Genomic DNA, 15,025 nt, shown 5'->3' on the forward strand with positions numbered 1-15,025 from the left:
CAACATAGAGTTACACAGCCAGGCCACCACCATGTAATTCTCCTATACCCACCAGAAGGGATCTATATCAAGTTTCTTCTCCCAGTGATGTACCCCAATTTCCCACGAGCACCAATGACCATCTTGGCCGACTGTGCCCATTCTAGGTAATTTGTACCATCGAATTTCACTGTAATAATAATTCCAAACCCAAAAATAGCACTACTACCTCCAAACCCAGACCCATGTTACCAGTGGACTTTTGCTTGGTACTCCAACACTCTATTTAACTTCAAACAGCTCAAAACTAGGAAATAACTAGGTAGAAAGCCTCCAAGATCAAATCGATCTCACACACAAGGGTAACAAACCTTTACAGAAGAAGAAAACACTATCCGAAGAGAAATCTCTCTCCTCCTACTGTCTCCCACCAAAGAGAAATATCAATCGATCACTCCAAAGGGACCAAAAATTCCTAGAATTCTAATCACCCCCTATAAAATACCTAGAGAAGTCCAACAGTACCTGAGTGCCCAAGATCATATCAAAATTGAAGAGTCCAACTTGACTAGAACTCTTCCCCACACTCCAATTCTTCTTGATTTTGATGCCAAAACATAGATCACCCTCATGATGACTAGAAAACACCAAAAAATCCAAGAACTAGGCAATCTGAAGTAGATCAATCAGCCCTTTATCTCCTCATGCAATCAGCTGATCTAGGACTGCATGGAAGAACTCCAAGAAACCCTATCTAAGCTCTGATACCAAGTAGAAGACTGTTGAAATAAAAATCTGTAAAAGAAAAGAATATTTCTTGAAGAAGGAAAGAGAGAAGGAAGAGAAGAGATTTGAGAGAAAAGAGAGCAATAATTCTAGCAGCCCTCTTCACTATTATTTATAGTTTAAAATAATAAAGAGTACAAAGACCAATATGCCCTTATAGGGCGACTAACACATAAAACAACATAAAACACTTAAAATAACTGCTCAAAAAGGACCTAACAAGAGTGTTGTTGCCCCCACTTTCTATCTAAACAATAAATAATCAAAAACTGCCATTACAAACTGCTTAAAACTGTATAAAACCTCAACAGAATGTAATGGCCCAACCTAGTGCAGAAGCTGAAATTAGGTCTATGGCCAATGAGATATCATTGAAAATGTTTTTGCAAGAGTTTGGTATAGTAATCCAAGGAGCCGATGAAGCTGTATTGTGATAGCAAAGCAACTAATAAGCATTGCTTACAACCCTGTGCAGCACAATTGTACTAAACATGTCAAAGTTGACAAACATTTTATAAGGGAGAAGATTGATAGGAATGAGATTTGCTTTCCATATGTTAGGACTGAAGACCAACTTGCTGATTTTTTGACAAAAGGCTAAGTAAAGAAGAAACTGGATACTATATTAGACAAGTTTTAAGCATGATTGACATCTATACTCCACTTGAGGGGGGAGTGTAGTAATACTTAGTTTTTAAGTACTTCATTCATTGTTTTTTTTTTTTTGATCAATAACACATTTCATTAATTATCAACAATTAGAATTACAAAGAGGAAGACAAACTTTCTTATCTTTCCAACTTCAGCTTAAGCCCCAAGAACTGAACAGGAGAGAAAGGAAAAATGGAAAAAAGAGGAAAGAGGAGAAATCAAATTCAAAACTACATCTGTGCCCAGAACATTGACTCCCTATCCACCCCTTGTTTTGCTAACCCATCAACAAAAGAATTAGCTGATATTTTTACCCAACTGATTTTAATTTCCATTTCTCGAACCGGCCATATGAATTTCCTTCTCATATTGTTATATCTCCATAAACCACTATCGTTTTTCTTCAGCCACCCTACTACCACCTCCGAGTCCCCTTCAATTATGAGTTATTCTGAGATTCATCTCCCTAGCTTTCTGGACTCCTTCCAATACTGCATGGATCTCAGCTTCTAAGGGAGTCTCCCACTCCAATGGGGCCTGAAAACATGGCAGAAACAGCCCCATTCTCTTTCTCATTCTCATTCAAAACTACATCTGTGCCCAGAACATTGACTCCCTATCCACCCCTTGTTTTGCTAACCCATCAACAAAAGAATTAGCTGATCTTTTTACCCAACTGATTTTAATTTCAATTTCTCGAACCGGCCATATGAATTTCCTTCTCATATTGCTATATCTCCATAAACCACTATCGTTTTTCTTCAGCCACCCTACTACCACCTCCGAGTCCCCTTCAATTATGAGTTTTCTGAGATTCATCTCCCTAGCTTTCTAGACTCCTTCCAATACTGCATGGATCTCAGCTTCTAAGGGAGTTTCCCACTCCAATGGGGCCTGAAAACATGGCAGAAACAGCCCCATTCTCATTCCTCAAGACACCCCCAATCCCTGATTGTCTGCTACTTCCATCAAAGTTTAGTTTTATGAAGCCCGCAGGTGGAGTCCAAGACACACTCATAGCTGCTTTAATTTGGGTACAACTAGCAATTTCACCCCACTTCCTCAGCATGTCATCCACTGTATAGTCTGTAAATAGCTAAGGATTTCATCCACTGTACAGCCCTTATATGGATCAGGACCTTCAGATCTTCAGCACTTCTTTCTTCTTTAGAGAAAATCCTGGAGTTTCTCTCTTCCCATAAAGACCAGCAAACTGCTGCCCTCAGCCCTCTCCACATAGTCCTTCCCCTTTTCATACACCACCTGAAAAAAGGAGCAAACAAACTTTGTATATTGGATGGAGAATTCCAAGTACACCCAAACAGAGATAAAGCCCACTCCCAAAATAGATTTTGCAAATTGGCAGGACACCAGTAGGTGGAAACCAATCTCCCCATCAGCCTTACAAAGAACACACCAATGAGGGAGGCAAACAAGAATTGGGTCTCTTCTTTTGGAGCAAATCACCGGTGTTGATTCTTTCCAGAAATGCTTCCCAACAAAAACTACCAACCCTAGGAGGAATTGGTCTCCACCATACCTCATTAACAGGGAAGGGGGGGTTATAGGATTGGTGGACTGGCATAACGCCTTAAAGAAGGAGACACAGGAGAAGAAGCCAGTAGAGGTGGGGGTCCAAATTCTAGAGTCTTCCTTAGATGGATCTAAGAACACATTATCAAGAAGTTGGAGTAGGCTCGAAACACTGTCGAGGTTTGAATCTCTCACAACCCTTCTCAAACCCAAATTCCAACCAAACCCAGAGATGGAAGAGGAAGGGGTAACGAAAGAGGAAACTGTCTCAGTTTTGAAAACAGAAAGGGCATACAAAGAAGGAAACCGGTCCTTTAAGGGGGGCATTCCCCACCCAAGTTTGTTCCCAGAATTTTATGGAGTTACCAGAATTCAAATATACCTGATAAGAGAGGAAAAAACTGGTAATAGATCATGAATCGCTTTCCAAGGCGAAGCGCTTATAGTCCTAGTCCGGAATCTAGCATCCCATCCATTTAGCTCCCACCCATGTATGCTTGCCACTATTTTAGCCCATAATTTCTCCTTTTCTAATGGAAATCTCCATAACCTACTTCATTCATTGATTGAAGGGCAAAAATGTAATTTTTCCATTCTTTTAAACAAAATATAAAATAGAATGGGTGGGCTGGCATAACCAACTCAACCTTATTCAATCTCTCTCTGTCTGTGTTGTTTTTCCTCTTCTTAAATCTTTCAATTTCACTTATACAAATAAAAATGTCTACATGAGAAGATGTAAGTGATGCACGTATAAACAAAAAAAGTATCCCACCCCATCCCCAAAGGCTCCATTTGTTTATGGTTGCAAATGCATGGGTGCAAATTCTGATGTGATCCCCACTTTATATGGGAGGCAAATTTTGCATCACATTCAATGGGTGCAACTATGTGGAGAATTGCAAATTATACCCCACCTCAACTTAATTTTGTTCCAACTATATGGTGCCAACTGCAAATTTTACCCAAGAAGGGTGCAAATTCTTTTTTATCAGCAAAAAATTAGTTTTATTTCATTAAATAATAAAAGTGGTGCTTAGTACAAGATGAAAACAGAAATGTCAAAACCTTTCCTCGAGCCCAAATTATATAGAAGCCCGAAGAGACCCAATACTCGTTTGTCACCTCATTGGTATGTTCTTTGCAAAGCGGATGGGGAGATTGGTTTTCACTTACTGGTGTCTTGCCAATTTGCAAAGTCAATTTGGGAGTGGGTTTTTTCTCTCTTTGGGTGTAGGTGGAACCCTCCTTCAGACTTGTAGAGCCTATTTTCCCTTTCCTTTTTCAAGTGGCACATGAAAAGGAGAAAGACTATGTGGAGAAGTTTGAGGGCTGCAGTATGCTGGACATTATGGATGGAAAGAAAGAAATTCTAGGATCTTCTCAAAAAATGAGAAAGGGGCTGAAAAATTGAGGGTTGTGATCCATATAAGGGTTGTACAGTGTCTGAAATCACTAGAGCTATTTACGGACTACACAGTGGAAGACAGGTTGAGAAAGTGGGGTGAGATTGCAAACTGCACTCAGATCAAACCAATAATAAGGGTGTCTTGGACTCCCCCACCTGTTGGCTTCTTAAAATTAAATTTTGATGAGAGTTGTAGGGGGAATCCTGGACAATCAAGGATTGGAGGTGTTTTTAGGGATGAGAACGGGATCATCTCTGCCCTGTTCTCAGGCCCAATTGGTGTGGGGGATTCCCTTAGAGCTGAGATCTTGGCAATTATTGAAGGGGACTCGGAGGTGGTGATAGGGTGGCTGATTAAAGACAACTGTGGTTTATGAAACTACAGAAATGAGAAGAGGAAATTCAGGTGGCTGGTACGGGGGATGGAAATCAGGATGAGTTGGGTTAAGAGATCAGGTAATTCTTAAGCTGATGGATTAGCTAAACAACGGATAGAAAGGGAAGCAATGTTTTGGGCTAGGCTGTAACTTAATTGTTTCTTCTTTTCTCCTTTTCTTTCTTTGGAGGGTTTAAGTTGTAATCGGAAGATAAGAGTTTTTGACTTCCTTGCTGTAAATAGTTTGATACTTCAATGAATTTAGTGAATCTGCTATTGATCAGAAAAAAAAAAAAAGATTATATAGAAGCCCAAAGCAAATGATGTCTTGTAACTCCTTGTTTAGCTAGGAAGTCAGCAAACCCCTATGCCCTTTGTGTCCTGTTCTACTTCCCTTATTCTATGTCTAAGAATCTGAGGGATATGCCTATTTGCATTTGCCCAAGAAATAACAACTTTTGAGTCCCTTTCCACCTCAATTGATCTGAATCCCAACTGTTTAACTAATCTGAGCCCCTGCAGCAAGGCCAATAGTTCAGCCTTCAAGGAGTTTCCCATGCCAATCTGTCCTGAATATAAGGCCAATATCTTCCTTCCTAAATTTCTGATTACCCCTCCTATTCCTGCCATACCTGGATTCCCAAGGGAGCTTCCATCAAAATTCAGCTTGACTTAGTTACCTTCTGGAGGCTTCTACTCCATTAATACTTTATCTTTAGCTCTTGACAAGTGTGCTACCTCAGTCCAGGCCCTTAAAATGCCATGATAGAAAAGTTTTGGAAGCAATCCAATGTCCTTACCCATGAAGCTACCTTTAGTTTTATTCTATCCATTAAATCCTCCAAAGATATGCTTTTTTCAGTGAAAATCCTACTATTCCTTTCTTCCCATACAACCCAAACAGATTGCTGGTTTGGTGGCTTTCCAGAACACTTTATTTTTTTTTTTTTTGATAACTTTTCCAAAGCACTTTATTAGATTGTCCCAAGAAGATGGGATTGAAAATTCTCAGGGCCAATTGGAGAGGGTGACTCTCTTAGGGCCGAGATTCTAGCAGTTCTTGAAGGAATCCAAAAAGCAAGAGAATTAAGCATCAGATGCTTAGTTATTGAAGGGGACTCGGAGGTGGTGATTAGGTGGCTGAAAGGAGACAACAGTGGTTTGTCGTGCTACAGCAATGAAAAGAAAAAGTTTAAATGGCTGAGTAAGGATATAGAGGTGAAGTACAGTTGGGTGAAGAGAAGTGCTAACTCAATGGCTGATGGGTTAGCTAAGCAAGGGGTGGCTAAGGAATCTCTGTTTTGGGCTAATTTTTAGTTTGTTCTTTGTCCTTTTGTTGCTGGGGAGTTAAGATAGTTTACCTCCCCTTTTCTGTAATTAAAGTTTCACAAATATTATTCATTAATAAAGCTTTCTGTTATTGATCAAAAAAATGTTGGGATTGAAAATGCCCACCACTTCTTGAGGGGGGATCCATCTACAACCAAAAAGAGAGTAGAAAAACACCCAAATTCTATGCACAACAGAACAGGAGATTATTAAACGAGATAGGGTCTCACCATTACCCCTACACATGAAGCAAAAATGAGGAGAAAGGCAAACATAAGGCCTTCTTCTTTTCTGCAACAAATCACAAGTATTTACCTTATCAAGGAAATTTCCCAGCAAATTTCCTTACCCCTACACAAGTATTTACCTTACACCAAATTTCTTTCACCGGGAGTCCACCCCTTGAGTGGTAAATGAGGCAAGGATTTTGTGAAAGGAAGAGCAAATGATGAGGCTATCTGAGGAAGACAACCAAATTCTAGAGTCCTCAAGGGAAGGGTCTAAAGAAACTTGCCTTAGAGTGTCTAAAAGGTGAATCAACGAAGAACATTCATTTTCCCTTAACCCTCTTCTAAATCCTAAGTTCCAGCCCAAGGTGTTCCCAATCTGAAGATCATCTCTCCCTTAAGGAGAGACAAAGCAAAGAGATCAAGATATTGGTCTTTAAGTGGAAATTCACCCACCCCACAAATCTTCCTAGAACCGAATTTTGTCATCCTTCCCACATCAAACCTGGTGGAAGTGGAATTAAGAAAGATCGGGTGCACTTCACAAATCACTTACCACGAGGAAGCCAAAGAAGAATGAGGGACTAATTTCGCATCCCAACCATTGCCTTCCATCCAACCCAATGAATGCTCATAGCCTATCACTCTCAAATGGGAATCTCCATAACCCCTTACCAAATAGAGCAGTGTATCTAGAGACAATGTTTCCTATCCCTAGACCTCCTTTTTCTTTGGGCTTATTGACTTGTTCCCATTTAACCAAGTGTTCCTTTTTGTCCTATCCCGGTTCCCAAAGAAAATCCCTAATGTACTTTTCTAATTGTCTTGCTATTTTGACCGGGATACAGAAGGTGGAGAGGAAAAAAATGGGAAGATTTGCCAGCGTGGATCTAATTAAAGTAATTCTCCCTCCCAACAAAATGAAATTCAGATTCCAAATAGCTAATTTCCTAGCAAATCTCTCCACTATTGGCTTCCAAATCCATCAAACCTTGGGTTCCCTCTGGCAAACCTAGGTAAATTATAGGCCAGTTCCTAACCTCACATCCCAACAACTCTACAAATCTTAGTAATTCCCCTTCCTCCAAATTGATCCCTGCAATCGAGCAATTCCACTTTTACCCCAATTGATTCTTAATCACCAACTTCAAGTTTCTTACCATTTATCAAAAAAAGACTTCAAGTTTCTTATCATTTATCAAAAAAAAAAACTTCAAGTTTCTTACCATTTATCAAAAAAAAAAAAAAACTTCAAGTTTCTTATCATCACCAAATTAACACCCTCACAGAAAATAAGTGTCTCATCAGCAGATTGAAGGTGAGAGACAACCACATTATTTCTACCAATCCTCCATCCCCTGATCAGACCTTGTGAATCTGCTTTCATCACTAATCTGCTTAACACCTCTACCACTAGAGTGAATAAGAAAGGAGATCAAGAGTCCCTTGGACTAATTCCTTGCTTGGCTGGGAAGAAATCCTTGGCCACACCGTTGATGAGGCTTGAGTAATGAACTGAGTTAGCACACCCTTCAATCCACAACCTCCACTTAGCCCCAAAACCAAGCCTCTCTAAGATTTCCATCAAAATTTTCCAGCCCACTAGGTCATAGGCTTTCTCTATATCAACTTTACAAACCAAACCTTCAAAGTAATTTTATAAAGACCCCCAAACTCTCTCTTTTTCAGCACCAAAGCAATAAAAGTGGCATTAACCCCAATGAGATCTCCCCTTTATGAAAGAATTTGTTGAAGACTTGCAACAGGTCTGAACTCAAGAAATCCCAACACTCCTAGTAGAAAGCCAATGAGAAAGCCATCCAGTCCCAGGGCATTGGATCTCTCCACCAAGAACACTGCTTTGTTAATCTCTTGTAAAGAGAACCTTTTTTCTAACAAGTGTGATTGTTCCTCTGAGATTCTGTTCCAAACCAACTCTGACAAACTAGCACTAGCCCCAGCCGACCCAAGAAGGGTGCAGATTGACAGAACAAACAAACCATTGCAAATCTGAGGGGATTTGCAATGCAAATAAATGGAGCTAAAAGGAATTACTCCATTAGATTGAATTAAGAAAATGTGCAAGTCTTGATGGTCCCATGCCTTCTATTTGGCACCATTAGATTGCATTTCCAGAATCTCCCTCAAAGGCCCCATGATGTTATTCTATATATTGACCAAGATATTACCATTTCTTGATATATCACAAGAAACTACAATAAAAGGTTGTTTCCAAGACTTTGAGCCCCAATCACCCAAGTTGCAATAGATCAACCCAACCGTTGGGCCAAGGCCCATCCTCATCACAAGAAACTGCAATATATTATTTAATCATTTTGAAAGATCACATAAAGAAATGATAAAATGATGTCTAGCATACAAAGATGAAATAATAATTAAAAAAAAGTGGTGATGCTCTATTTATGTTTGGTTTAAAAAGTTAGAAATCTAACCTAAAAACAGAAACTAAATTTAACCTAACATATATTTCTGGAAAGATTGCTAGGTTGGGAATATTGACCCCTTTATATGAAGTGCTTCCAGATTTATTTAACCTGGTGTAGTAAGGAATGCTACAGAGGAGTCTATTATTATTAGGATCAGGTAGTATGGAGTCCAGTGTTGTGTCACCACGTTAATTAGGAAGTTGATTCTCTAGTCTGGTTGCTTGAAAGCTGCAAGCAGACCATAACCAGAGTAGGGGCAGAAGATACAACATTGTCAAATCTTTCTATGATAGGTTACTGAGCCTACCCACTTCAAATTCCTTTCCTTGGAGATGATTTGCAAGGCCCATGTGCCCACAAGGGTGTCCACTACAGCCCAAGACAAGATCTTCATCATCATAGTAGAGGCATGGTCCTACTTTTTGCTGCCATTTAAAAGAAGCATAATTTTGCCTAGGGACATCTCTATGTGATATCCTCCTGGCCAGCTAGAGGCATAATAGCCCTTGGGAAAGATTTTTCTTTTTCCTTTTTATAGTCAACAGTAATATTTTATATTCAATTCGGAAAACACAGAACCCATACCATGAAAATTAGACAGCAGGGGTATATAAAACTAGTTTTAGCTAACCATGCCACAATATTAATTTCTACCAAAACAGTATATTTATTTCATTCCCTGGTCCCAGCATTTTCATATGCACCTTGCCTTTTTTTTTTTTTTTGAATTTTTGATCGGTTATGCACCTTTGTCTTGTTACCCCAAATTTTTCTAGGTTTCAGTTAATACATTAGCAGACTTCTGAATCCACCTGAGCAGTTCAAACTTCTTCCTAATTGCTTTAGCCCTTGGGAAAGAATCTCCTGGAGCCTCTTACCATTTGCAATGTCTTTTTGCATATAGAAGGAAGGAAACTCAACATTTTTGTAGAAAAAAATAAAAAAAAAAAAAATCTATTCAACCTCTCTTTACATACCCACCATAGGGATCGGTACAATTAATTCAACATTTTGGATTAGGTTTATAGTTGTGTGAACCGTATTGCTGATATTGATCCCAAAAAGATAATTCTAGATGCAGCCTGCATGTTTAGTATGAGAACTTTTGCATGTGACCAAAAAGATAATTCTACATACCCCCATAGGGAACTTTTGCATGTTACCCAATGATGGCCCTGCCCATCTATGGTCTTTGTTAGCAAGTCTTCCCTTGTTTAGTTACATTTGTTGGGAAGATAATTATTGTCGGTTTATTATCTCTCTGTGTTTAAGATGCCACAAGAAGAGGCTTTGTAGCTAGAGAAAATTATTAAGGAATTTTTTGTGGGGGCTAGGTGAAGAAAATAAGTTTCATTTGATCAGCTAGGAGACCATGTGTAAGACAAAGGAGCAATGGGAGTAGGAATTGGTAACATTGAGAAGAATCACTGGTCAATAAAAAAAAAACATTGGGAAGAAGAACCTAGCTCTTTTGGGCAAGTGGTTGTGGTGGCCAGTCTCTTGCAATTCCTTGAAAAGTTTGGTTAGATCCTTCCAATTCTGATAAGTTTATTTGCTCCCCTGGTCAATCAGGTGCTTTTACTTGTGAGTCTTTCTTCTCCTCTTTCTGTTCTCCCCCATCCACTCAGTCTTTCCCTTTCAAGGAAATTTGATGTAAGCCTATCCCCCCCTAAAGCAAGTGCTTCCTGTTGGGAAATATTCCATGGAAAAATTGATACTGCAGATAATTTGCAATAGAGAAGGCCTCTTGTTTGCTTGCCTCCAAGCTTGTTTGTTCTTTGCAAAGCCAACAAGGAATGTTATTACCACTTACTCTAGTGGCCAGTCTCTTGCAATTCCTTGAAAAGTTTGGTTAGATCCTTCCAATTCTGATAAGTTTATTTGGTCCCCTGGTCAATCAGGTGCCTTTACATGTGAGTCTTTCTTCTCCTTTTTGTGTTTCCTTGTAAGCCTATTCCCCCTAAAATTAGTGCTTCCTGTTGGGAAATATTGCATGGAAAATTTGATACTGCATATAATTTGCAATAGAGAAGGCCTCTTCTTTGCTTGTCTGTTCTTTGCAAAGCCAATAAGGAATATTATTACCACTTACTGATCTCCTGTCCTTTCATTGCAAGTATTTGAGAAATATTTTTACCTTATTTGGGTATAAGTGGACCTTGCCTCTAGAATTACATGGACTCTTTGACCCGTCTACTTTGAGTTAGCCTAAGAGGAGTAAAATTCTTGCCTCTAGGGTAAGAAATGTAAGAATCTTTCAAAAAACAAGAGATAAGTGTGAAAATTCTGAAGTGGTAACGAAATGCATAGTTACAAGGGTGATTCACTGGGTCAAAACCTTGGATATGTTCCATCTCTAGGTGATGATTCCATCCAGACCTATCTTTGTTTTTCAATATTATATATTATGCATTACAGGGGATTGAGGGGTGGGGACAGGGCAAAGTGCATGTGAGGTCCACTAAACTTACCACGGAAAGCCTGCTGCCTACAATTAGACACTGATCCCACAGCTCCAATAATCAGAGGGATGCCAAGTGACCTTCTCAGTTATGGAGTCATTTGCAAACCTATCTGGAATTTACTTCAATTAGCTTAATTCTTTGTTGAGTCCAAATTTGTTGATTTTTTTTTTTTTGATAAAAGCAAATTTGTTGAATTTCTGTTTTATCATTCCAGGTTTTTTTATTGTTCTTATGTTCTTAACTTCTTATAGCATTTTGGATTATCTCCTCAATTTCTTCATGCATCTGACTCCAAAATTATGAAGCTGCTGACTCCATATCCAGCCGCTGACCTATGGAAACCTAATGGTATCTGGAATTTACTTCAATTAGCTTAATTCTTTGTTGAGTCCAAATTTGTTGATTTTTTTTTTTTTTGATAAAAGCAAATTTGTTGAATTTCTGTTTTATCATTCCAGGTTTTTTTATTGTTCTTATGTTCTTAACTTCTTATAGCATTTTGGATTATCTCCTCAATTTCTTCATGCATCTGACTCCAAAATTATGAAGCTGCTGACTCCATATCCAGCCGCTGACCTATGGAAACCTAATGGTGCTGACTCCATACGACCTATCTGGATTCTGGAATTTACTGCAAGTAGCTTAAATTTTTCATGCCTCTTCTTACTTCCCCACCATTTTTCCTTTCTTCTCCTTTGCATTTTCTTTTATCACTTAATTTTTGCGATCCTCACTAAGAAAGTACAGCATCCATTTTCCTAGTTCTTTCTTTTCTTTTCTTTTACTTAGCCAACCTGTTAACTCTATTTGAGCTCATTTCACCCATTTTCCGATTAAGTTTTCACTTTTTATGGTGATTATTCAGCCTCTTCATCCTGTCCAGCTCACTTTAATGGGAAAAACAAGTATAAATTTCAAACTAGCAAGCTAAGGACTTTGTGGACCTACTTCTAACTTGCTTAGGACCCATTTTTGCCCCTAATTAGCTGCTGTTTGGATGAGTCCTACATCACCTAACCTTGACATTTTTGTGCAAAATGGTCACTCTCACACTTGAACCCATATTTTCACATTTGTCAGCCCAAGAACTTAGCATTGCACAAAGCAATGGTCCCTTATGAAAAGTACATAAATACAAAAAAAATAAAAAAATACCACTGATAGTTCATCATGTCAAAACACTAGTATACCATAGCACATTTTGTGGTAAAGGCTTCAGAATGGACAAAAGAAGAACTGAAGAAATTACCAATACAAACTCGACAAAAGCAATACGGGTAGAATGATGATAGTCACCCAGCAGTCTCAAGCGATAAACCTGCACCATAGAAGACATAACCCATATTTATTTTCTTACCAAACAGGGATATCACAATTAATCCTTGTGTTTAATTAAGTAGAATATACAAACCTCTCCACAAATTGATTCAAAAAAGAGTTTGACATCTGCTTGAGAAACCTACATCAAATTAACAAATTCAGAAATGAGCATGTCATTACATTCTCTAAATGACATTCTACAATGATATAGAAATTTTAAACAACCTTCTTATCAATATTTGTACAATAAATAGTTCTTGCGCACATTTCACGTTCATCTTCAGACTGTAAACCACATAAACCATTAGAACATAATGAGAAAAAATATGAACTAGGAGTATGATCTCTTAAATTCAAATATATGGAAAATGAATGAAGCACTATCATCATATAGAATGGTGCAAGCAACCACAGTTGCAGACTTTCTCACCCTTGGCAAAAATGTTGGGTTAACAGGTGCAATTGCAGTTTTTGAGGGAAGCACCCTCACTGGGTAATAACCAAGCATAGTTCCTGCCAGACTCAACGCAGCCCTTGCACCCTCTGAATTGTCACAGAGCAAAAAAGTATAAATAACTACTTGTTCAAACTATTGCAACAAAACAAAAAGTTCATCAAAAATGCAAACCAAATAGCCCACTGAGGTCATGAAGTTTACCCTCGTCAGTAAACTCAATAAAAGCAAAACGAAGAACGGAATTAGGATCACCGCATACACGGCAGTCAACAACCTTCAGCCCAAAAAAGGGGAAGTTATTCAAAGAAATAAGTCACCATTACGGAGTAAAAGCAGTATAGAGTGGCAAAAAACATGGTTACCTGTCCACAGTTTATAAAGAGTGCCGCAAGTTGCTCTTCGGTGACCTAGAACAAAGTCATATTTTAGTCGAAGTGTTGATGAGCAGGAAGAGAAAGAGAAAGAAAGAGAAAGCGAGGGAGAGGAAGATTGGCAGGCCAACCAAGTAAATGTAATTGCTTACCTGTTGATCAATATCAGAAACATAGACAGTCCTCCTGATTACCTCTTCTCGCTGCGCCATACTTGTTCTGCTGTTCATTCTCCGCTTCCCTTGACTGTAGTTATTCTTCTTCTGAACCAAGAGAGGTTATGGGTGAAGGTACAAAAGCAATGATAACAAATATAAAAGAGGTTAAAGAAAAATGGGACTTGTAAAAAAAGATAGAACGAGACAAAAGACGTGGACAGAAGGAACAGAGAAACGTAGGCAAATAAATCAAGGGAAAGCAGTTTTAATCCTACCCGGCGGCCGGCGTTTCCGTTGGCATTGCCGTTGACAGTGTTATTGGGCATCAAAAAGCTGTTAGTATGAAGGCCACCGCCTGATCCATGGTTTACAAGGGAAGGAGGCACGAATTCTTCAGCCATAGGATTTAACTTAGAGAGAAGCTCCTCCAAATCCCTGATATCCTGCTTGTAACCCTCATCAACCTCCCCATTCCTCTGCAAATCGACACCATTTGATCGCTGATGTGCCTGCACAAACCCAGACTTTCCCGGTGCACCATGCTGCGGCGGCGTCGCTCCCCCCTGCACATTTTGCACAGCGTTCTTCGGCACATGGTCAGGGTTGTGCCGAACCTGTGACAGCTGAGGCTTGTGGTTGCTAACATGCGCCACGGGAGCTGCCCCCCTGTGCTGCGACTGCTGCTGCTGCTGAAAGGAATGAACCTTCATGTGGTATGGTTGATCATGGGGCCGTAAAACTGAGTTATTATTGTTGTCTTGCTGTAAAGTAGGATCGGTCATTCTCGCGACTAAATGATTCTGCTTCGGTTGATCCAGATCGTTGGAAACGTGCGAATCCGGAACGGCAGCTTCGAAATTCCGGCTTGAAGAACCAACATTAATCCCCATATCGACACCAGCATTCTCAACAACCGCCATGACCGGAACACCACGATAAATGATTCTTTCGGAAATTTCTCTGTGATTTCTAATTTGTTTATTTTTATTTCCGATCGTTGGATTGAACAGTAAATTTGCCCTAAAAAAAAGCAGAAAATGACCCCAAATTACATTTGTGAATGAAAGTTTACCTGCTTCTCTAAATCGTCTTCATTGATCAAAAACGAAACCTCCTCTAGATCGCTTTGGAGAAAACTAAACTCGAAAATCTTCTGCAAAACGAAGAAGGAAAGGGAAAACAAAGAAATGAGACACAAAAGGGAGAGAAACCTTGTTCAGTTTTCTCCTTTTCCCTTTATTTTATTTTATCTCAATCTTCTAATTCTACGCAGAGAGAGAGAGAGAGCAAGCGAAGTACTTCGGATCGTTCGTTTTAGTTGAGTAACCTTTTTGGACCTTCTTCACAACGTCCCAAAATGAAGACGACCCCTTTGAACCCAAATATTTTTACCCAAAACCCTTGATGGGCTATGAACTTTTTTCACAAGCAATGAGTCGTGAACTCACGACTATGCATGACCATGACATAAACCATTACATTCAGATGTATCTATGTATGTATGATGTTTTGTTTGCA

General features: G+C 39.2%; 1 protein-coding gene across 2 annotated transcripts in view; it reads right to left on the reverse strand.

Moving 5' to 3' along the window:
* The window catches only part of LOC104604652 (polyadenylate-binding protein-interacting protein 12-like), a 30,726-nt gene extending 16,071 nt beyond the window's left edge, over nt 1–14,655 (reverse strand). Inside the window, exons 1-9 of one of the 2 annotated variants that reach the window (XM_010269085.3) lie at nt 14,580–14,655; nt 13,783–14,467; nt 13,502–13,612; nt 13,341–13,385; nt 13,180–13,252; nt 12,952–13,064; nt 12,747–12,806; nt 12,613–12,660; nt 12,451–12,519 (exon numbers count right to left, since the gene is read on the reverse strand). In XM_010269085.3, coding sequence (XP_010267387.1) covers nt 12,451–12,519; nt 12,613–12,660; nt 12,747–12,806; nt 12,952–13,064; nt 13,180–13,252; nt 13,341–13,385; nt 13,502–13,612; nt 13,783–14,427 — 1,164 coding nt within the window. In that variant the 5' untranslated portion in view covers nt 14,428–14,467; nt 14,580–14,655. Of the gene's footprint in view, nt 1–12,450; nt 12,520–12,612; nt 12,661–12,746; nt 12,807–12,951; nt 13,065–13,179; nt 13,253–13,340; nt 13,386–13,501; nt 13,613–13,782; nt 14,477–14,579 lie in introns of both variants that reach the window. The other variant, XM_010269087.2, reaches the window with a different exon arrangement.
* Nucleotides 14,656–15,025: the final 370 nt, after the last annotated feature.

This window comes from Nelumbo nucifera, chromosome 1, assembly GCF_055504915.1.
Source record: "Nelumbo nucifera cultivar China Antique chromosome 1, China Antique-T2T, whole genome shotgun sequence".
NCBI classification, from domain to species: domain Eukaryota; kingdom Viridiplantae; phylum Streptophyta; class Magnoliopsida; order Proteales; family Nelumbonaceae; genus Nelumbo; species Nelumbo nucifera.